Source organism: Amphiura filiformis, chromosome 4 (assembly GCF_039555335.1).
Source record: "Amphiura filiformis chromosome 4, Afil_fr2py, whole genome shotgun sequence".
Lineage (NCBI taxonomy): Eukaryota > Metazoa > Echinodermata > Ophiuroidea > Amphilepidida > Amphiuridae > Amphiura > Amphiura filiformis.
Genome location: NC_092631.1, coordinates 83,112,742 through 83,136,177, shown reverse-complemented (window position 1 = coordinate 83,136,177; position 23,436 = coordinate 83,112,742). Strand labels below are relative to the sequence as shown.

The 23,436-nt window shown below is 37.8% G+C and overlaps 1 protein-coding gene across 2 annotated transcripts; it reads left to right on the top strand.

Moving 5' to 3' along the window:
- The first annotated feature begins 3,005 nt into the window (after positions 1-3,005).
- LOC140151535 (uncharacterized) lies at positions 3,006-23,314 on the top strand. Of its 2 annotated transcripts, none has more exons than XM_072173911.1 (7): positions 3,006-3,180; positions 3,870-3,924; positions 9,648-9,802; positions 11,362-11,623; positions 19,894-20,225; positions 22,222-22,360; positions 22,888-23,314. In XM_072173911.1, exons 1-7 carry the CDS (start codon positions 3,061-3,063, stop codon positions 23,151-23,153), a joined length of 1,329 nt encoding a protein of 442 aa, XP_072030012.1. In that variant the 5' UTR covers positions 3,006-3,060; the 3' UTR covers positions 23,154-23,314. The 2 variants fall into 2 exon arrangements, with proteins under 2 accessions (XP_072030012.1, XP_072030011.1); XM_072173910.1 differs by having other exon boundaries at positions 3,007-3,180; positions 3,867-3,924.
- The last annotated feature ends 122 nt before the right edge of the window (positions 23,315-23,436 follow it).

The following is a 23,436-nucleotide window of genomic DNA, read 5'->3' as shown; positions in this document are numbered from 1 at the left end:
TTTACGTCCTGCAAAGGTCGTGGTGAATTCTACTGTAGACATAACTGCATCATGTGAAATCTCTACCGACACCTAGTAATTTAACTTTTGAAATTCTTTTGAATGCGATATGATAAACATTTATAAAGTAGCATGTATCATTCAGACTAGAAAAGTTTTCTGAACTTTGAGCTGGATGTGAAAGTACATGAAAGACTAATAGGTAGAAGTTTTTAAACTAAGCAGATGTTTCCGCTTAAGCAAATTATTTGGCATAGAAATCATATAACGTCAGTTGCGTGCGCAAAATTAAAGGGGGAGGAGGGCAGTAGCGTAGCCAGCGGGGGGGCAGGGGGGGCAGAGTGCCCCCCCCCTGACAAAATATGAAAGAAAAAAGTGCCCCTCTGACAAAAAAAAAATAAAAGAGAAAATCAGGAGGGCAAAGGAAAAGAAAAAGGGCAAGGAGCCATATTCTACCAAAATTCAGTCCGAAAATACAATTTTTTTGCGCGCTACGCGCGCACGTTGTAAAAATAAAGTCCGTTCTTTCCTGATAATGAGCAAAGATAGTGTAAAATACAACATCCCAATAAAGCCCTTTGTCTCTATGTATTGTATGATGCAACTGTAATTTTTTTCGTCTGTGCCCCCGAAATTTTATTTTGCCCCCCCTGACCAAAAAAGCTGGCTACGCCCCTGGAGGAGGGCACAGACCTCCCCTACAGTTTGACCGGGGGAAATGGTCATTCTTGGGAACGGGAGTGGTCACATTAAGATGAAACAATGAAAACTGCATTCATCTTTTACCACTTTACCCCTTAAAAGCGGTAAATTTTAGGTAAAAAACCTAAAATTCTGGATCTCCCTGGGAGATTTAAACAAAATGTGAAACCAATTGAACTATACATGATTTTTTGTTGTTGTAAAAAAATGGCTCAATCTTTTTGGGCGCAGTCATTCGGGTGAACAGGATTGTGTGTCCCTTCAGTCAAAAAAAAATCCTACGCACGCCACTGTATAGAGTCATGACGTACTGGTAAACAATCGGATTAGAAATATTATTGTGTGCTAAACAAAGCCATGCAAAGCCGGATAGAGAAGTAGCAACATCTGTTTTGCCGCCATGCACGTTTGCTACGATGTGCTTAAATGGTAAAATGGTATGGCATAGGCAATATCACGCAATCTTGCAAATTATGTATTAGTTCTTCGACCTCTAAACTTGCGTAAATTACGAGGCAGCATTCTCAGGAAAGTGAATTATCACAATGTTTTGATAACAAATATTTCAGTCTTCAGCAAACGGCTCTTTTCAGAGCCACCAAAACCTTTATATTAGCAGATAGGCGAGATCTGCTGGTTCTCTGTTGACAAGGGGCAGTCTTCAGTGAACGACTCTTTTCAGAGTCATCAGTAGACAAGGGGCGGTCTACATGTCTCAATCTTAGGTACTTTGTCCTGAAGAAGTCAGAGCTACTCCTGACGAAAGCTTGACAGTTCTAAACTTGTCCGACGGCGAACCCGCTAAAACCCACTAATTGTTATGAATTCCCGTCGTAAAAGCCTATCCCACAATTTCAACTAACATTGACTAAATCTCTGTCTGTCAATAATTTATTTTGCATATCTACTGACATAATAATTGTAACAGTCCGTTTTTGTATGTCTCAAACCCTAAGTTAAGGATACTCGAGAATCGTTACTTTTGTAACCTTCGTAATATCTGCTTTCTGCAACTATATATGAAAGACAACATTGTGATCAGTTTAATAATATAAGTGACTTGAACTAATAGGATACATTTTTGTGTGATGTTAGGCCGTGTAAAATTAATATTTTGGTTCTCGTCCCCTCCCTCCTCAATTTCTGGGATTTGTCAGATTTTTATTTTTTTTTAGATTTTTCAATTTTTATAAACTTTGGAATGATTTATGAAATCTTCATACATATAAATAAGTTTATTAGAGAACAAGCATCACTTCCAAGTCTTTTGTGGTACTCTAGGGGGTTTATCCCTCAGAATCTCACATTTGAAAAAAAAAAAAAAGGGCCTCATCGTTTCCTCGAGCACTGTTGGAGAAGACCGAAAACTACTAACAATGCTAATTTTACATTGAAAAAAAAAAAAAAAAAAAAAAAACACCTCCCTCCCTCATCAATTCATGAAAATCCTCTGGACGAGAACCAAAACATTAATTTTATACGGCCTTACCTATGCAATGAGACATAGGAGTAAGACAAATAATTTGAGACCATTGTTATTAAAATGTGAGCATTGTTTAGGGTTTGTCCCATATGGATCCTAAAATGCGACCTTCGAAATCAAAAATCTTTTCTGAATCGCTATGTCAAGATGAATATTTTGGCGCGGTTTGAACAAAATTATACCACTTTAAAAATTTGACTCTTTTTTCTGAAATGTCGTCAGTCCTTTTCTTCTACCATGTGCAATGGATTTGAAAAATAAATATTGTTGCAAAATTTTCACTGCTTAACTACAACATCAGCAAAATCACTAACAATAAAGAAAATTAGCTTCGTTACATCCTTCTACCGAATGCAGAGTAAACATGTGTCTCATTCACTGCCTTACAGTCGGGTATTGTGTGCCAAACAAAGCCATCCTGACAAACCCGGATAAAGGTAGCTGTATGCTCCATATGTTATACAAACTTGCTTCGTTGCAGTTTTTCTAGTTTCTATGCAGTTTTTATTTCATTTGCTGAATAAAAAAAAACTGATATCACTCTCTCGTATAGCATAAAACATTTTCAAAAGTCAACGTCAATTATCTATTGGCATAATGACATAAAATGTGGGTTTGGCCTTAGACTATCAAAGAATGCATGATGTGGCACACTCAGATTTAAAAATGGATTTTTGTACAATAAATTTTACGTGGGATAGTGGGATTGCATCATCCAATCAGAGATATCAATTCGCCCAATTGCTTTGGTCTTAATACTCCCTATTTTATATCAGTGATCAACATGATAGTTTTTATATCGGTGTAATTTTTGAGGAGATCAGAAGTTGTTTAATTTTTTTGAAAAAAGTGTTGACTGAAAGCATACGAAAGCGATGGCAATACTTGTTAAACAAGTTATTATTCATTTTGGTATTTCTTTGCTACTTTGCTGTAGTCTTCCGGTTTCAGAGGCATCGGGACAGTCAGACGCTGAAAATGCTGAAGATCTAGTGGTAAGATATACCAATTGCAACTTACTGTATGCTTGTTTTCTTTTGGACAATATATCCAAATTCGAATGCTCAATAGAAATGCTTCACAATAATTACAAAATCTTTAACTCGGCCATTGTCGTTCGACCAAAAACTATTGTGTGCCTTATAAATTGCATTTTGTTCCTTTCTCACACAGTTGCGACTGTTTCTACTTTGGCAAAAGACAACATTAGGCGGAGGCGCCGTGTTTAGCGTTAGGTTTGGATATTTAATTATTATATAAGCTGGGTGAAAAATAACGAATATAAATAAATATCCAAACCTAACGCTAAACACGGCGCCTCCGCCTAATGATTACTGCGAACGTTAGAGCCAAAATTTTCGAGAAAACCTCCTAATCTTTTAGAGTCGTTTGGCAATCAAAACTTGTTTGTTATGTAAATTCATTGATTGCGCAAGTAAGTCTCTATCTATACTTATTATACAAATAGAGAATGAGGAGCCAAACTCTTTGAAAACAATTATTTTACTCGTTCAGTGTCGTTCGGCCGGTTAAAAACTATGTGCCTTATAAATTGAATAATTCTTATATACCTTGTGTCACGTTCTACTCTTATATTCGCGATTTTGGGAACGTCGGAAACCTTAAGTAATTTTATAAACAATGCTAACATAAGTTTTGTTCTGATCTTCATTTTCTTCAGAAGGAGTCTTCGACGACCGAAGATTTGATAGATATAATTTGCTCATGTCGCGAACAAGGTTAGTAGTTTCAATACAAATATAGATAAAGGTTTGGCTTGCCCTTGATTTCATCAGTTAGTTTGTTGACAATTAAGATATTCACATATTGTATTATAGTTACTACGACACACTTATACGAAGACATTACTTACAAGTACAACACACCCTGGTTGTTTGTAATCTGTTGCTCATTGGAAGATTTCTAATGGCCCATCATGCATCATTACGGATATGCTGTTTAGTTTAATAATACAATATACATCACTAGCTAGTAATCATGGCAAAATTAAGACTTTAGCGTCCCAAACTCTCCCACAAGATCAGATGGAGTGATGATGTATACTTGTCATAAGCTGTGATAATATGATACAGAGATCAAAGTATTAAAAGTGACAGATAAAAGCACGGCAACTGGATTCTTGTGCTCAAACAACATTTGCTTTGAGAAACCAATCATAAAATGCGTTAACAGTATCAATAGTATTAGCTCATATGTCCTCAAAAGGTTAACATTTATCATAACAAGCTGATTTTTTCATGTGTATAGAATCAAATTCCAAAAGTCCCCGAGAATCCCCCTTGTGCTTCCTTCAAAATCCAAGATGGCGTCCAAAATGGCCGCCATTTTCAGTTTTTATCATAACTTTGCCCCCAGACATGTTAAAATCACAAACAAAGCATCTAAATATGTTGTGAGGTACAAGGAATGTTTTAAAAACATTTGCAAGAGGTTTCAACGATCCTAAGTAGCCAAATTCCAATATGGCGGCCAAAATGGCCGCCATTTAAAAAGTAAAATTAGTTTTCAACCAGACATGTTAAATACATATACAAAATATCTCACATAGGTTTTGAGGTACAATGGATATATTCAAAATGTACTCGAAGGATTTCCATACCTAGATATAAAGCCAAAATACAAGATGGCATCCAAAATGACCGCCTAAGAAGTGTTTAAGATGAGTTAATTGGCATTGGAGAAAGTTCAAAACCCATGATTTGTAAGCAGACTTATAATGCACATCATCCAAATTCACTACCATTATTACCATCATTATTTTACAATATTGGTTCAGTGCTTTTACCATGTGTACAATACAATAGTTACCATTATTTTATATTTGCCTCCAAAAGAGCTGAACTCATGCCAAGATGGCTTAAGCCTATGTTCACATCGGTATCCCCGTGATGTAATGCAATCAAATGGTACACCTTAAACTTAATCAACTTGCACTGTGTCTTCGGCATTAATGTTCTCCAATGTTGGTTTGGTCTCCTCCTCATTGTCCCCAACTAGTACAGGTGCTGTGTTCCTGCAAGACTGACCACAGCATTTGCTGCACATCAGTGTACAGAAGAGTCCAAGTTTCTTGCAGCTGCATGTAATGTTGTTGCAGCCATCTTGTTTGCATCCACATGATACCATGTTGAGCAATGTGTCTGGTGCAACAACGAGTTCTGTTTCTACTGGAACAAGAATTCCATCTTGTGATCTCCATCCCCAGTCAGTTGGACTTAGGTTGTTCCCCATCCATTCTTGAACCGTGAGGAAAGTGCCATATCCATCAAATACAAATATCGGGTGGGTTCCATAATGCTTTAGCATATGTGTGATGTGTAATTCTGACATATGCCTGCATAGGTGGAGGGATGAGGCCAAATGGCATGTCGAAGTAGGTTTACCACCATCTACTACAAAGAGACAATTCTCTGGCAGCCTGGAATGCTCAGTGAACGATTTCAACAGAAGGCCCAGGGAACTCTTTGGCGGTTTACACATAAGGTCATCTTCAAAGAGAGAAGGTGGCTGAGGAGCTAGTTCGTACGTAAAGAACGACGCCATCTCATCAGAGGTGTTGTTCAGTACACATGTGATTCTATTACATAATAGAGTCGGTTTCACTTCTACTTGTTGTCCCCTGACTCGCACCATCTTGTCCTTTGCTCCAATCGTAGTAACCTTGTCATTTCGGCGTAAGGCAATGTTTGTAAACTTCTTACCCGTTAATGCTGACTTCGTGCCAACTTCTACCGCTCTATCACAGTTAGCGGATGAATCTGCTACAGTCCCAGTTGATACAGATACCAGATGATCTGGTTCATACCCAACAAGGGGGTGTGCCTTCAACCAAACAACAAAAACTTCACGATCCCTTTTGTCTCTTGATTGAGTTGTTTGACGTAAGTCTCTGTGCTGCTCTGAAGAACCCGTATGAACACCCGTGAACTGCTCTAAAGCATCACAAACTGGGGCACATCGAGGAAGTGCGTGGACCCACTTGGTTAATGAACTGTCTGTGATGCCGCGACCATGTGTCATTTCCCCTGATGTCTTCAAAGTCCGCAACAAAAACTGCTCAATGGTTTGGTCATAAATGTTTCCACCCCACAAAAAATATAGATGTCGGATGGTGAAATATCCCTTGTCTGTGAACAGTTGGTACTCATCTGCGGGCATGTTTCCCCCAAAGACTCCATCTGTTGTAAATACAACCTTGCAGATTTGGCATAGTGGAGAGGCCCTGCAGCATGGAAGTGAGGCATCATCTCTCTTATGCAGTAGAGGTGGAGCTTCCAATTCCCTGTTCTTTCAGCTTCCCAATTCTGCTTTCACCAACAGCACGATCAAGTATTTGCTTAATGATCTGGCTCAACTGTTTGTCATAGTCCTCTTCAGCTACTTCAGTGGGCACTCTGCTCCTGGATAAGAAGGGATCTGTAAAGGTTCTCTAATTGGACTTTGTCTATGCTCTCCAAGGTGCCAGGAGTATCCAATAAGTGCAGATGAAGTAGCAGTAGCAGAGGCAGGAGAGGTGCCAGTTGTGGTTGTTGGTACATATACTGACCTACTTGTTATGATGGTGGCTCGGGCAAACGCGAGTATAGATGTCTACATGAAATGCTGCAGTAATCTTGAAATGGTATTCAGCATTCGCCACATCCAGCAGGCGATTGGAGAAACAAGACATCACTTGATGTCTCTTCACGCTATTACAGGCTGTGGCACAGTCTCAGCCATTTATCGTCGAGGAAAGCGCAAACCCTTCAACATGGTGAACAAGAAATATGAATATGACTTGTTAGATACCTTTACAAATGTCAGCAGCACGCATGATGAGGTACAGAGAGCAGGGTAGAGCTTCATCCTGAAGATGTATGGAGTTGTATTGGTATTGGTATGTATTGGTCGCAGTTCCCTTAGCTCTTTATTTGAGCTCGCGAGTTTACCCCCAGCACTCATTCCGCACTGTTCAAGAATGGATGGAGAACAATCTAAGTCCAACTGACTGGAGATGGAGATCACAAGATGGAATTTTTGTTCCAGTAGAAACAGAACTCGTTGTTGCACCAGACACATGGCTCAACATGGTATCACGTGGATGCAAACAAGATGGCTGCAACAAAATGACATGCAGCTGCAAGAAACTTGGACTCTTCTGTACATTGATGTGCAGCAAATGCTGTGGTCAGTCTTGCACCAACACAGCACCTGTACTAGTTGGGGACAATGAGGAGGATACCAAACCAACATTGGAGAACATTAATGCCGAAGACACAGTGCAAGTTGATTAAGTTTAAGGTGTACCATTTGATTGCATTACATCATGGGGATACCGATGTGAACATAGGCTTAAGCGATCTTGGCATGAGCTCAGCTCTTTTGGAAGTAAATAGAAAATAATGGTAACTATTGTATTGTAGACATGGTAAAAGCACTGAATCAATATTGTAAAATAATGATGGTAATAATGGTAGTGAATTTGGATGATTTGCATTATAAGTCTGCTTACAAATCATGAGTTTTGAACTTTCTCCAATGCCAATTAACACATCTTAAACACTTCTTAGGCGGTCATTTTGGACGCCATCTTGTATTTTGGCTTTATATCTAGGTATGGAAATCCTTCGAGTACATTTGAATATATCCATTGTACCTCAAAACCTATGTGAGATATTTTGTATATGTATTTAACATGTCTGGTTGAAAACTAATTTTACTTACTAAAATGGCGGCCAAATTTGGCTACTTAGGATCATTGAAACCTCTTGCAAATGTTTTTTAAAACATTCCTTGTACCTCAAAACATATATTTAGATGCTTTGTTTGTGATTTTAACATGTCTGGGGGCAAAGTTATGATAATAACTGAAAATGGCGGCCATTTTGGACGCCATCTTGGATTTTAGCTACTTAGGATCATTGAAACCTCTTGCAAATGTTTTTAAAACATTCCTTGTACCTCAACACATATATTTAGATGCTTTGTTTGTGATTTTAACAAGTCTGGGGGAAAAGTTATGATAAAAACTGAAAATGGCGGCCATTTTGGACAGCATCTTGGATTTTGAAGGAAGCACAAGGGGGATTCTTGGGGACTTTTGGAATTTGATTCTACACATATTCCTGGACCTATCCTAAAAAAATCAGCTTGTTATGAGAAATGTAAGGTTATAGCTAATACTATTGGCCTAAGGTGTAAATTCACCTCTAGAACCATCCCACCTAGGAAAGACCTAATTAATTTGGAAAAAAGAATGGAATGCCATGGGCAAGACCTTAAATTGGCCTACAGTTTGAGCATTGGCAAGTAGAAAACCAAGTGCAGGTATCAGAAGGAACAAATTTGGAACAAAATTGAGACTTCAAAAAATCAGAGCTTGATACTTGAAAAAAAAAATGAAATTGGATAATCTGGTTTCCAGAGGCAGCTGGTTCCACAAGGGAGCAATGCGGTTGAAGTATGATTGTTTGTGGGATTCAGTCTTACACCTCTGAAAAGATAACATAAGAGGATCGGCAGAGAGCCTGGTGGTGGGATGGTTCTGTTGGTTTTTTACTTTTAAAAACAACAAACTTATCTACATCTAAATCATATTGCCCCAACTTGCATCTATGAAAAAAGCCAAGATCACCAAGTTCCCTTCTGGATGATAGTGGAAGAAGGTCAAGACTGGTTATCCGCTCCTTATAGTCCATGTCAGGATAGTGCATAATGAATTTTGTAGCCCGTCTTTGGACACCTTCAAGTCCCGCTCCAAAGACAGCTACCATACTCAAGGTCACTCCTAACAAGGGCAGTATAAAGAGTCTTAGTCACTTTAACTGGTGCATTAAAACCAACTGTTCGCATGTCTTGATCATCCCCATCTTTCGGTAACAGTGTCCCACATCAGATAAATATCTTGACATAGGGAATGTTTTACACTTAAACTTATCAGTGATCCCAGCGAAAGTGTTAAAAATAAATAGGTGTCGGATTGTCTTAACAGCCAAGGGTACGTCAATAAAACTGTCGTTTTCTTCCTGGCAAAACAGTGTTGAAAATTATGAAGATCTATTCAATTACATGTAAGGGACAATTATTGACTAAAATTAACCTATATTGCCTTTGTGTTCAGGATCATATTAGCTCACCATTCTCTTTACAAAATAAAAAGGCAAAAATCTATTTTTTAAATAATATTTGCCGATTTTATGATTTAGCGAATCACTGATAGAACCTTTAAAATGACAGACATTGAAATAATATATGCATAAATAAATAGATAAATGAATAAATAAATCAATCAATAATTTAAGGACGATATTCACCTAAGTTCATGTTCTTGTCATTTCTACATCATTAGCATGACCCTGCATTTATTTGACATTTAAAAATATTCGGTTGATATTTTGCATTTTCCTAATTACTTTTTTCTCTCGATGCAACAGTTTGTTCTTGTTCCTTTCATATTCTGCAGTAACCGCCGAAGATTATCCAAGAGATTGTTTTGATATCATTCAGACCGGTCAAACAAAGAGTGGGATTTACACGATTTACCCTTCAGTCAATGTTAAGACCGGTAACCCTATAGATGTATATTGTGACATGAAGACTGACGACGGTGGTTGGACGGTAGGTGTCATTATATTTAATTATGTTGAGGGGCATGTGAGGCCCACGGATTGGCACTTGTGCTACATCGGTGGGTCTCGCATGCTTCTTACACAGGCGTCTCCATCCTTGGATGGAGATGGTTGTGCTTATGTTTTATGCCCTTGATGTTGTGTATGTGCAGCTGGCCTGCTTTTTTATACATAGTTTTTATTGTTTAATTTTAAGGTAAATTCATATTTTGTATATTGATAAGTATTGTAATTTTTATAAATGCTGTATTATTTTAATTTTTATGTGTATTATGTATTCAGCGCCTAGAGGCCGCTTTGTGTGTAATAGTGCGCTTTTAATAAATTTCTTATTATTATTCTTATTATTATTACATGGTGTTCCAGCAAACACAATTTTTTTTACAGAAAACGTTTAAATGTCGCGTTATGTAAAGGGTATAAGACGTTTTAATAACATTCAAAAAACATTACTGAAAATTTGATGCAAATTATTGTTATTAAGTGTTGACAAAATATTTTGCAAAAATGTTTGCCATATAAAACGTTTTAAAAATGTTTTCATGACCTTTATATAACCCGAAATTTTTAACGAAAACCAAAATGCGTTTATAATGCGTTTATAATGCGTTTATAATGCGTTTATAATGCGTTTATAAACACAAAACGTTTAATAATAAATAATATAAAAAACGTCTTAATAACATTTCAAAACATTTTTGAAAACACCCTAACATAATCATAACATTATCATTTGATAACTATTATGATGGCGCTTGTAACACAAGCTCTAAGTTGAGAAGTTAGGATTTCGAGATCCTAACTTCGTGACTTTAAGTCGAGAAGTCACGAACTCTTGCGCGTGTGCGTAAGTTCTTGAGTTCCAGAATTTAAGTCACGAAAACAGGATCTCGAGATAAAAAAAAGTGAATTGGCTTACAAATAAAATACTGACATGACTGACGCCGTGAAAATTGAACAGATTTCATGAGTTCTTGAGATCCTGAGCCTCTTAACTAAACTGGCTAAGTCAGGAACACAATAAGTCAGGACTCGTGATCACAAGATCTTGACTTCGTGAGTTACAAAATGAACCGCATGGCCTTTAGTTACTTCCGTACATAAATGACCACCATAATCACTACTGTGGACCAAGACACATCACATAAACCATTAACAATCAGAGATTTTCAGCTTATAAGCGCATACCCTCTACATTACGATAATGAACCATCGCAGCCAGAATCAGCTCCGTGAGTTCGCGTAATAGTAGCTGAGAATAATACGAAATTAGTTCCTTGTGCAAGGAACTCAATTATTTATTAAGTTACCTCAATTATTTATGAGAACATAAGAGACTGCGCCAGGGACTCGTATCATCAAAGACCAATGCACCAGAGTATAACACCTTACCGATGTGAATGAAAATTAATAAATATGCGATTAAAAGAGCAATTTTTCTCACATGCGTTCCATAATAATAGGCCTATATGTAAATTTGTGAAAAAGCAGGTCGGTAAGTTGTAGCAATAACTTTGCTTAATAAAATCACACAAAATTATCTTTCAGGTTTTCCAAAAGCGAAAGGTCGGAAGCGTTGAATTTAACCGAGGCTGGGAGGATTACAAGAGTGGGTTTGGTTACGTCGGTAGTGAGTTTTGGTTAGGAAACGAACATATATTTGCCATAACAAACCAAAACGATTACGAGATGCGCATTGATATACAAGAAAGAGATGGTACCAAACATTTTATTACATACGATCTGTTTCGTTTGGGAGATGAGACAAGTGATTTTAGGTCATATCTTGAGTCTTCTTCAAACTCTCCAGGTAAGAATTATTTTATGTATAGTCGCTTTGGTCACTGCTCGCCAAATAGATTAATTGCTTTTGCTATCCAAGGAAAACAAGAAAGTATTGAGTTTGAATTAGATCATATAGAAAGCATGCTGGTTAATGTGTATTTGTAATAATATACTACAGTGTGTCCCAAAAAACAGAGGCCCCTCTTTGCGCCCTCTTTTTTTCCTATTTCTGACAACTTAATCAAATATATTTTGGTATGTAAAAAAACCTTGAGTCGTTAGCTTTAATAAACCAAAGCAATTTTATCAATCGGTTCACAACTTTTGAAGATATGCTCTTTTAAAGAAATGTACCCGTTTTTCACTCTGTCCACGGAGAAGGTTTGGCTACTTCAAAGATTGAAAAGGAGTACACATACCATGCATGAACATCCAACATTCCTCAATGATAACTTTATAAAATAATTTTATTTATGGAATGGGCTTTACCGGTGGGTTTATGGGCAATGGATTTTGTTAATAGTGTCATTAATTTGTGGGTAAATTGGATGCCGAATGGGACTTCGTTTGCTTTACTTGCAATTACTTATTTTTTCTTGGTTATTTATGCCTTTTTGTTTTATCACGTTTCTTACTTTCTTACTTTGTTGTTTCTTGATTTCTTTTTTTATTTGCAACATAAGTCATTTCACTTTTTCCCGAAAAGGGTGTTTGGGTTGTCTTTGGTTCTTCTGAACTGAGTTTACTGTGCTGCTCTGCCCTCTACCTGGAGGCCTCCTTGACAAATACAGGTTTCAGCCCTGGTCCTCATTGGATCAATTGCATTGCGTACCATACTTTTGTGCCGGATACTTGCGAATGCATTCAGTAATACGTTTGCGAAGATCTTAGATTTGGCCACAAAGGAAAAAAAGTGGTGTGAGGTCTGGTGATCGTGCAGGCCACTCCACAGCATGAACCATCCCAACCACTCTGTTTGCTATCCGTGGACAGAGTGAAAAACGGGTACTTTTATTCAAAAGGGCATATCGTCAAAAAAAAGGTTTCTTTGCATACCAAAATATATTTAATCAACCTTTCAGAAATAGGAGAAAAAGAGGGTGCAATGAGGGGCCTCTTTTTTTGGGACACCCTGTATGAACGTTATTACAAAATCACTTGGTTTTTGCTGTATGGCCCATAGGTATTAAAGGTAAGAGGTCCGAGTTTTTCCTAGAGGTTTAGATTATAAAAAAAATAGAAGATAAGACGTGTCTTAAAATAGTATAGGAAAGTACGTACTGTTGGGTATAATGAGACCCTCATTTTTTGTTCATAGTATAACATCTAAATGAAACACACACTGGCCAAAGAGTATTGCAGAATCTACAAAATAGAGTTTATGTTAAAACTGAGTTTACACTCAACCGGGTCCTATTGATTCCACATTACGTAAACGATATCAAGGATCTTCCTATGAAACAAGATAATTGAGATTATCCTTTATCACAGTGTGGAAGGCTTATAATGGCGGAAAGGGCAAAACAATTCACTGAAAACATAAATTGGTCAGTATGAATAATTTTACATTAGTCCAGATGGTGCCCATTTTGACTAACTTAATGTTAGTCTGATCCATGGTGATTCCATGCCATGCCACTCGGTCTTTGGCCAGCCTTCCTGCTGCTGCTACGGAGGTGATGTTTCGAGCTAGGCAGTCTGATTTAATAGTGTCCATCCATCTTTTGGGAGGTCTTCCACGTGGTCTTTTCCATGTACATTGCCCTCTAGCAAAATTTTGGGATATCTGTCGTTGCCCATTCGCTGTACGTGGCCAAAGAATCGGATCCTTTTTTGTGTGATTTTATCGGTGACTGTGTGTTTCAGCCCAAGTGTGTCCCGTATTATGGTGTTTCGTATTTTGTCCAGACGTGATACGCCCATGATCTTCCTCAAGCACATCATTTCAAAGACTAGGAGGCGATTTTCATCTTCTTAATGGTCCAGGTCTCAGCTCCATACATTAGGATGGAAAGTACTAGGACCCTGTATAGCTCGATCTTGGTGGCCCGTTGAATGTCCTTGGCATTCCATATACTGTGAAGTCTTTGGACCGCTCCTAATGCTTTCCCTATTCTGTGCTTGATGTCTTCTCTGCTTGTCCCCTTTTGAGATATGGTGCCTCCCAGGTACACAAACTCATCCACTTGCTTAAGCAGATTGCCATTGATGTTGATGTTGAGGTTGACCTTTTGGCTGCTGATTACTTATACTTCGGTTTTACCAATGTTGATCTTTAGTCCGAGGTTCGAGCTACTACGAAATACGTTGTCCACTGCAGTCTGTAGGGTACTAGCAGAATCAGCCAGCAAGACAATGTCATCAGCGAAGCGGAGATTTGAGATCAGTTGTCCCTGGATCGTTATTCCTATGTCAGTGTCATGGGTTGCGTAGAGCATAACAAGTTCAAGAATTATGTTGAAGAGTTGCGGTGATATCACACAGCCTTGTCGCACACCCACTGTTGTGTGAAACCAGTCAGTTAGGTCGCCATTCACACGCACAGCACTGTTTGATATACTGTATAGTGCTTTGAGTAGCCTGATGATCTTGCTTGGGAAGCCGAAGAATCCCATTGCTTTCCAGAGACCGTCCTGCCAAACTGTGTCGAAGGCCTTTTCAAAGTCTATGTAGCAACAATACAGTTCTTTGCCTTTCTCAAGAAATTTTTCTGTGATTTGACGTAGGGTGAAAGGTTGGTCAACTGTTTATTTTCCTGGTCGGAAGCCAGCTTGAGATTCCGAGATGACCTCCTCTGCCCTTTTCATGATTCTACGTTGCAGAAGGGTGGTGAATACTTTTCCTGCATGGCTCAGTAGGCTGATGCCCCTGTAGTTTGCACAGTCTAACTTGTCTTTTTTCTTGAATATTGGTGTTATTATGGCCTTTCCCCTGTCCTCTGGGAAGACTTCGTTCTTCCATATTTTGTTACACAGCCGGTGTAGGATTTTGACCCCTGCTTCACCTGAAGCCTTTAGCTCTTCAGCCGTCACGTTGTCATATCCAGGTGCTTTGCCATCAGTTAGCTTTTTTATGGCGCTGGTAATCTCCTCCTTCAGTATATCTGGCACCTCTTCTGTGTTTGGCATTTGCGGGATGCTGTTTGCTATCTCTTCATTTATAGGATTTTGGTTGTTGTAAAGTTGTTCATAGTTTTCTTTCCATCGGTTTTTTACATCCTGGAGTTCAGTTAGTATCTTTCCTTCTTTGTTCTTTATTTATTTATTTATTTATTTATTTATTCTTTCTTTATTGAGGGTTATACTGCTTCAGTGACAAGCACTGCTTTTCAAGCAGGCCCTCATTGATACATGTTATATAGCAACAAAATATATTACGATACACAATATTTACAAAGTATCATACAGTATTTACAATATATTACAAATAAGTATAATGGTATCATCAACTACAAGATAATTATAAATACCATGATAAAAAGACAGAAATACAATAATTATATTTATATACAAAAATCAAGCAAGTAAATGAATAAATATAGATAAAGACAGGCCTAAATTTCTTTAATTTTTGATTGAAATTGACCTAAAGTCATATTTTCCATCTGAGCTCTTACAGTCGGTGGCAAAGAATTCCATGCATAGGCTGCCCTGACATGAAAAGTACGTTGACCTGAATTTGATTTAAATTTTGGTACAATCAATGTATTAGAAGTATGATTTCTAGTTATATGATTATGGTTATCATGAACAAAATCAAATTGAGAAGATAAGTATGATGGATATTCATTCTTTAAACATTTGAAAACAGTCATTAATAGAGTATTATGCCATCTTTGATCAAGTTTAACCCACTGCAATGTATTCATTAAATCATTAGTTGGTGTCCTTATATCTGCTGAGAGAATTATTCTAGCTAAATTATTATGAAGTACCTGAAGCCTATTATGGTACTCTACACTAAAATTTGACCAGACCATGCTTCCATAATCAAAGTGGGGAATAACAAGAGCATTGGATAACATTACAGTGGTTTTGTATGGAAGGAAATATTTTATACGTTTTATTATGCCAGTTCTTTTGGAAATAGTTTTACTAACATTATTGACATGAGCTGACCAAGACAGCTTGCTATCAAATTTCACGCCTAGATATTTAAACTCATCTACTCTTTCAATATCATTGTTGTTATATATTAAATGTACATTGTTGAACTTTTCAAGCATTTTTTTGTACCAAAGATCATAAACTTAGTCTTTTCAACATTTAAAGTGAGTTTGTTTACTTTGAACCATTCAGCTACCCTACTTAGACATGACTCCATTTGAATTTTAAGATCAGATTCATTTTTAGCTTTTCACATTAAAGAGGTATCATCTGCATACATTACAGTTTTACATTCAGACACAGCATTAGGTAAACAGTTAACAAAAATTATAAACAGTAAAGGACCTAAAATTGAGCCCTGAGGAATACCAATATCAATTGGCCTAAAGTCAGAAAAAGTTGAGTTAACATTAACAGTTTGTTCTCTGTTGTTTAAGTATGATTTAAACCATAATAATTCATCCCCACATACCCCATATTGTTTAAGTTTCCTAATCAGAATATCATGATTTACAGTATCAAATGCTTTCTTTAAGTCTATAAATAAAACGCCTGTAGCATAACCTGTATCCATATTCTTTAAAATGTAATCTTGAACATCTAGAAGGGTTGTTGTTGTGGAATGATTTGGACGAAATCCTGATTGAGCATTTGATAATAGTCCTACATTACTCATATATTCATATAATTGATCATGAACAGCTCTTTCAATGATCTTTGATACAATTGGTAATACAGAGATAGGTCTATAGTTACTAACATTAGTTTTATCACCCGATTTAAATATTGGAGTTACTTTAGCCTTCTTCCATGCATCAGGAAAAGTAGACCCATTCAAAGACAGGTTGCAAATATGAACAAGGCATTTTGAGATGAAAGGCGCAGCCAACTTTAATAACCTTACATTGAATGGATCTAATCCTGATGATTTACAATTTGCATTTACTTATTTGTTTAAGAACAAATTCATTAGATATTGCTCTAAAACTAAATTTGTTTACACTATGATTTTGATGAGAACATACAGTATTACAAGTGCATACATAATTATCATTGTTATTATTAAATTTACTCCCAAGTTCATTACCTATAGAAGTGAAAAACTCATTGACCTCATTTGCCATATCCTTTTTGTTACCTGAGTAATTACCATTCTTTTTAACAACTGCTGTAGGTATACTTGATGTTTTGTTTGGTATAATTTTCTTAATTGCTTTCCAAAGATTTTTACTATTATTTATGTTGTTATTTATAGCCTCGTTACAATAACTCTTTTTACAGTCTGCATTTTGATGCTTGGCTTATTAGTGATTTTCTTTATTGTAGAATACACCTCTTTTGACTTGGCAGCTTGATGTGCATTCTCTACATTTCTGCACAGGTCTTTAAGCCAAGTGTCTTTGCAGCCTTTGGTTTTCCGCTTGATTTCCCTGGTGAGATAGTTATCCCTTGTCTTTTTGTTAGGATCTATCAGTTTCTCCAGCTTGACCTTCGAACGTTCTTCACTTAGACTGATAACCTCCTCACTTATCCAGGGTTTAGGCTTTTTAGTCTTTTTGTTTCCTAAGACATCGTATCGCTTGGGATAATTTGGTTTAGGTTTGGTCTTGAATTTCAATTGGATGTTTGCTAGTACAAGTTGGTGGTCGGATCCCACGTCAGCACTTGGAAAGCTCCTTGAGTTTGTAATACATCCTTTCCATTTGTTGCTGATCATAATAAAGTCAATTTTATTGTGAGTTTTTTGATCAGGGGATTCCCATGTCCATTGTCTGCTGTCTTTGTTTTATTTGAACATAGTGTTGGTGAGGTACAGATCGTTTGTAGCGCAGATAGTCAATAGCTTTTCACCTCTGGCATTAATGTTCCCATATCCGTAGTTTCCCATGACATTTGCCCATTCTGAGTTGTTGTCTCCTACTTTGGCATTGAGGTCTCCCATTACTATTAGAATGTCTTTTCTGGGGGTCTTGTTTATTTCCTGCTGTAGCTGGTCGTAAAAGTCGTCCACACTGTTTTCTGTATCTGCAGTATTGGGCGCGTATACTTGGATGATAGTGATGGCTCCCGTCTTTGTTTGAAATCTTGCAGACATTATTCTTGCTGAGAAGGGGTTGTAGCCTAGAAGAGCTTTTTGTGCCTGTTTGTTGAGAATCAGGGCGACTCCGGCTCGGTGTATGGTGTCATTTCCCGCGTAAAGGATTTTATAGCCTTCCATGGTGAATTCACCAGAGTCTGTCCAGTGCGTCTCAGCAATTCCCAGTATTTCCCATTTAAAGTTCTTCATTTGGTTAAGAAGTATTTCCAGGTTTCCTGTTTGATGCAATGTTCTAACATTCCAGGTCCCGATTCCAATACTTATTTTTGTAGTTAGTAGTGCCACTCTTTCCTTTGGTGTATCAGCAACAGCTCGTCTAATTGGGGGTCGGCTTGGTGTTGGTCCCGCGCTGGGAGAACCATCAAACCTTCCGATTGGCTTTAGGGCTGCAGCGTCATGGTGCTCTGTCCTTTGTAGGCCCATTGGAAGAAGTGGCGGGTTAGTAATTTCAGGGGCTTTAACCCTGGTGCTGTTTTGGTTCTTCATCATGAATCAGTTCCACTCATATGTAAGCTAGGCGGGTGAGCAATCCTCTCCTAGCCACCCTGGTCTGTCCGTCACCTACTGAACAAGTCAGTTGGCTCACAACCCCCGCCACTTGAAGGTAGACCAGGACGTTTACCCGTTATCTCATAAGTCGGTCGTCCCCTCACACTACATGCTACACTACTGTCTAAACTATCTACATGCTACATGCAAGATGCTACCAGGGACGGTCTCCTCCTTGTATGGTCCATCATAGCAAGTATGATAAGAGACAACAGACTTTTAGGGGGTCAAAACCTCATGCTCATGAAATTGAACACAAATTGAAACACTTACAAAGTACATTAAATTTTGTGTATGAGCTATGACGTTAAAAGTATTACAATAATAATCATTAGAGTGTCAACCTTAAGATGAAGTATGATTTTTAGGCCTGCCATGTTTATTTTTTGAAAAACAAAATATTTTAGGTGGCTACGTGCAGCCAATTTGCCTACACAAAATTTCAAAATCCTGTATAACCTTAACATTTCTTATGTGTTGCACAATGTACATGAATGTTCAAAGCGGTTGCGCAATTTAGAATTGCGAAATGAAATTTACGAAAGTCATCGGTTTGTTTGACTAACTTAAAGCAAGTCAAGCCGGCCTGACTAACCTAAAGCTTGTCAAGCCGTCTTGACTAACCTAACGCTAGTCAAGCCGGCCTGATTAGTTTGTCCGTCCGATATCGTAAACTAGTCGGGCACAACATATATCGTTGATCAGGCAGGCTTGACTAGCGTTGGTTTAATAGTCAAGCCGGATTTTAAAGGGTTTGGCTAACCTAAAGTTAGTCAAGCCAGCTTGACTAACCTACTGACAAGTTTAAAGCTAGTCAAGCACCTGCCTGACTAGTTTATGTTTTCAATATTGTGGAAAAAATAGGCTTTCACTGTTATTTTCTCCCGACGACCATTTCTATTCTCTTGTCCCCATTTTCTGGACACATTTATACGCACACCAGATAAACATTTGGCGACAATACCATAGCCTCTAGACCAAAAACCTCCCCCTCCACAGTATCACATGGTGTAGGGTATAAATTATTTGATTTTGTCTACCGTGGAGAGGGGAAAGAAAAAAGATCTTAACTTAACTACTAAATATAATCGTGTAATGAAAGACTCATTAAGGTTATTCATTATTTTAAACTGTTGTGATTTGGTAGTTCACAGTATCTTACGAATGGTTGTGAGCTTTGGCAAAAACTGCATTGCTCAATTCATAGCGAGTGTGCAGGAGAGTTAAAATATCACAGATATACTTTTATAGGTGCTGCGGTTCTTGAGTTACGTTGTGAAGAGGGCTGAAACAACAACACTTTTGGAAAACGTACATAACTCATTAACAACAATAAATTAAGCAAGTTTGCAAAGTATACGATTTGTAGACTGAACTTTTGCAAAACATCAAGGCGTTACTTTTCAATAATATATTGATCTATATAACAAAAATTAATTTTTAGATTGCTTCGACCAACAATACCTCGTCAACCCTTAAAACTATTAAATTAAATTAATTGCCCGGATTAATTGCTAGAATGTATTTTATACATCATTTCAGGAAATTGTCAAGATGTGTTTCAATTAGGTATGAAAGACGGGCGAATAAAAGACAGTCAGATATCAGCATCAAGCCGTTATGAGTCCCGTCATGCGGCGGTAAACGCACGCCTGGATCGCCCTGCTCGGGACGGCAGCTTTGGTGCATGGTGCGCCAAAGTCAACGATGCAAACCAGTGGATCCAGGTTGACTTGGATGTCTCCAGGTTAGTTGCTGGAGTGATATTGCAAGGCAGAGCTGATTATGATCAGTGGCTGCCAAAATACAAGGTCCAGTACGCTGAAGGTGATGCCACATTACAATATGTAACAGATGCCAGTGGGAATGAGTTGGTAAGTCAGGTCTTCGTGGCCTTTTCTTATATAGATTTGTTGCCGCGCGATTTCACGAGTTTTATTCAAATCTCAATTATTGCTATTTGCAGCCTAGAGGAGGAGATTCCACCTGTTGTAGGTATATGTATCCAGGCTTTGGGTGCCAATTTGGTCTAGCGATATGCCCGCTCACCTACCGTACCCGTTGTGCTACAAAATCATTAAACAAATTTACATGTTTTTGCCAACATGCAAAAGGTTTTGTTCTTTTAAAGTTTGCCAACATGCCAAAGGATTTTGTTTAAGTTTGTCTACTTCCCTGTGGTTTTGGATTTTTACTAGTGCAGCAACAGTGTACACCATTCTGGTTTACATACTGCATTAGTTATTATCTTGTCTTTGTCTTGTTCCTCACACCAAGTTGATATACCTGGCCCGAATCTTTCTATTTTTATATATTCTAGGTATCCTCTTGTATCATCCTATCATCCTTGGTGTGTTTTGTACCTCGTCCGTTGGAGGCACCATTACCTATTATGCCAAAGGACCCCAATTTATTTTATTTGTTATTAGCCTAGATTAGTCCATTGTCAATCAAGATGATTTTATGTAACACTTGTCACCATCACCTTTGCATCTGAATTTTGGGATTTTTGGAATATAATTATGGCATTAGGTCTCTGTACAGGGAAGCCCTTTGTCTGGTGGACAAAGTCACCAAAATTTACAAATAAGATACTAGTATTTTAGTAAGGATCTGACATTTTTACAAACACATAAAACCTTTTCAGCTGGTCATTATTAGTCTAGCCAGGCATGGCTGGAAGTTGAGGTTTTTGCGAGTTTATTTTTTTGCGATGTATTTTTACACTTGTCTAATAAAGAGCTTTGGGGGAAACGGACTCGCTAAATATTTTTAGGCGGCAAGGTTGGTACCAGGATAGATAACACGGCTTGGTAGAAGCGTCTTGGCCAGCTTGTCTCGGCGAGTCCCTCAGATTGGTAGTTCTCTTCACCGGCTCTTACATCGAAGACTTGGCATTGGTATGGGTGCTAATAAAAAACTCTCCAGAGAACTAGAGATTCCACCGGGGTCTTATTTATAGCTTTCAGACTTGGCCAAGCACAGGATCAATTTATATCACACAAACAACAAGACAATCAAAACCCCAATTTACTGTATTTAAGTAATTTATTTCTTACCACATCTTCTTCATTCCATCCGCAACTTTATAATAAAACTAATCTAATAGAAGAACTGGGAGTATTACATTTTCAAAGTTAATATATAGCGAGAATGATACTCGCTCCAGTCTATCAGGTTGTTTCTAAATCATCAAAAGGATGCACACGGAGGTATTAGAGAAAGATGTTAACTCTCTGAGTGAATGCTACAAGCTACGCCTAAATCATAGCTCGCGTGTTCCACCAGAACTCTGGTAGCAAAAGATCATTGTGACGTTGAGTGATTTCTAACTCGGGGTGAATGACACTATTATATAATTTTAATTAAATAATAAATGAAAATAGAAGGACGCGGGATATAAAATATATCGCCACAACACTAGATATTGTCCAGGTGTTTTTTTATTTTCATGCATTATTGTATACACAGTTTAGGTGGGGAATGTTTTGTTTAGTGATCGTGGGGAAAGTTGTCTTTTTAGTGATAGTGGGCTTTTGCTCATATATATTTTTCCCAAAAAACATTCAGGCACCCTCCCCCCGGCCTGGAAGTCAAATGGTGCATCCCTTATACATAGAGTATACAGATAGGTCCCACTTTGCCGGAAAGTATGCATAGAGAAGGGTAGTTCTTCAAAACTGAATTAACACACATTACAGCTGCGCACATTTTTGGGATCACCTCCAGCCCACCGCCGGATTTACAGCTTCATGTTACTAAATCAAGGCAAGTTTGTGAATTTGTAATCCCGTTTGTAATGGAGATTTGAACAGCATGAAAATGAGAAAATGAAAGGATAATAAGAATTATTTTACGTTTGACCTATAGATTTTTGATGGGAACACAGATCGAAATACCCACGTTACCAGCATGTTTCCGTCACCGGTTGAGGCCAAATCTATACGGATACAACCCACTGCTTGGAGTGGCCACATATGCACGCGTTTTGAGCTGCTTGGATGTCAAGGTAGATGTCGGACATTATAGTATACTAATTAATGTCGATCCTTGGGTCACCTCAAACTTATTTGTATCCAAGATGGTGATGAAATTGGTAAAGTAAGCTAAAAATGGATTTATTATTTGTCAGTTTTATTTTCAAAGTGACAACAACAATTTACGAAATTTAAGTTCAAGTAATATAACTAATTATTAAACAGTTCGTAATGGTTTTTAAACGTAGTAATGTTTGTCGAGGACATTTCTGATAAGTCGACAATTAACCGCATTGAAGATTATTTTTCGTGCACATTTTGTTAGTCGATATCTGTTTCGGAAGGTAAACCTAACAATGATTGTATGACTAAAATGTGACTTTTTTGGCGGATGCTTTGTATATTGTCATATAAAACAGAAGTGGGTTTTTTTTGGAAGAAATGTCCGAAAATGTTATAAAACTGGAGCCCTTTCGAGCGCAGCTCGAGTAATTCGCAAGAATAGACATAAAGATCAGGTTGGTTTTATACAATGATATGGTTTTTTTTTAATTTCCAGGGGATTCTTTAGCGGCTAATCACAACTTTGAAGCATTTTCTACCCAGGACATGGATAACGATCCTGATAACGGGTCCAACTGCGCAATCAACACCGGGCCATGGTGGTATGGCGCCTGTGATAACTCCGGGCTCAATGGGCCGTATCTCGTGAAGGCGTTGTCTGAACACGGTGGAATCCTCTGGAAAGATTTCCAAGGGTATTCGCATTATCTTAAGAGCACGGAAATGAAGATACGTCCGGTCATGCCGGTCATAAACGGATAAATCGACTCGTAAGGTATTTAGAGGTATCGGAGCATTTGTTCATTCACGATTCACAAAACTTGGATCTTTGTACAATGGATATGTGGGACAAAAGTTTGATTAAAGTCTTTCATTTACAAGTTGTAGCTCATATAAGAAGAAAAATCGGCACTTTTCGTTACGTTGTAATTCTATCCATGGTACTTCCATGCTGATACGCTTCTAGTCAAAGCTTCTAGTACTAGTAGTAGCCCATGACTCAAACAGCTGTAAATCATGTTTTCACTATACCTTCAGGTATAAT

Coding starts and splice junctions, on each gene's coding strand:
- LOC140151535 (XM_072173910.1), top strand. CDS start 3,061: ATGGCAATACTTGTTAAACAAGTTATTATTCATTTTGGTATTTCTTTG. Junction 3,181..3,866: donor AAAATGCTGAAGATCTAGTG/GTAAGATATACC, acceptor CATTTTCTTCAG/AAGGAGTCTTCGACGACCGA. Junction 3,925..9,647: donor TTGCTCATGTCGCGAACAAG/GTTAGTAGTTTC, acceptor CATATTCTGCAG/TAACCGCCGAAGATTATCCA.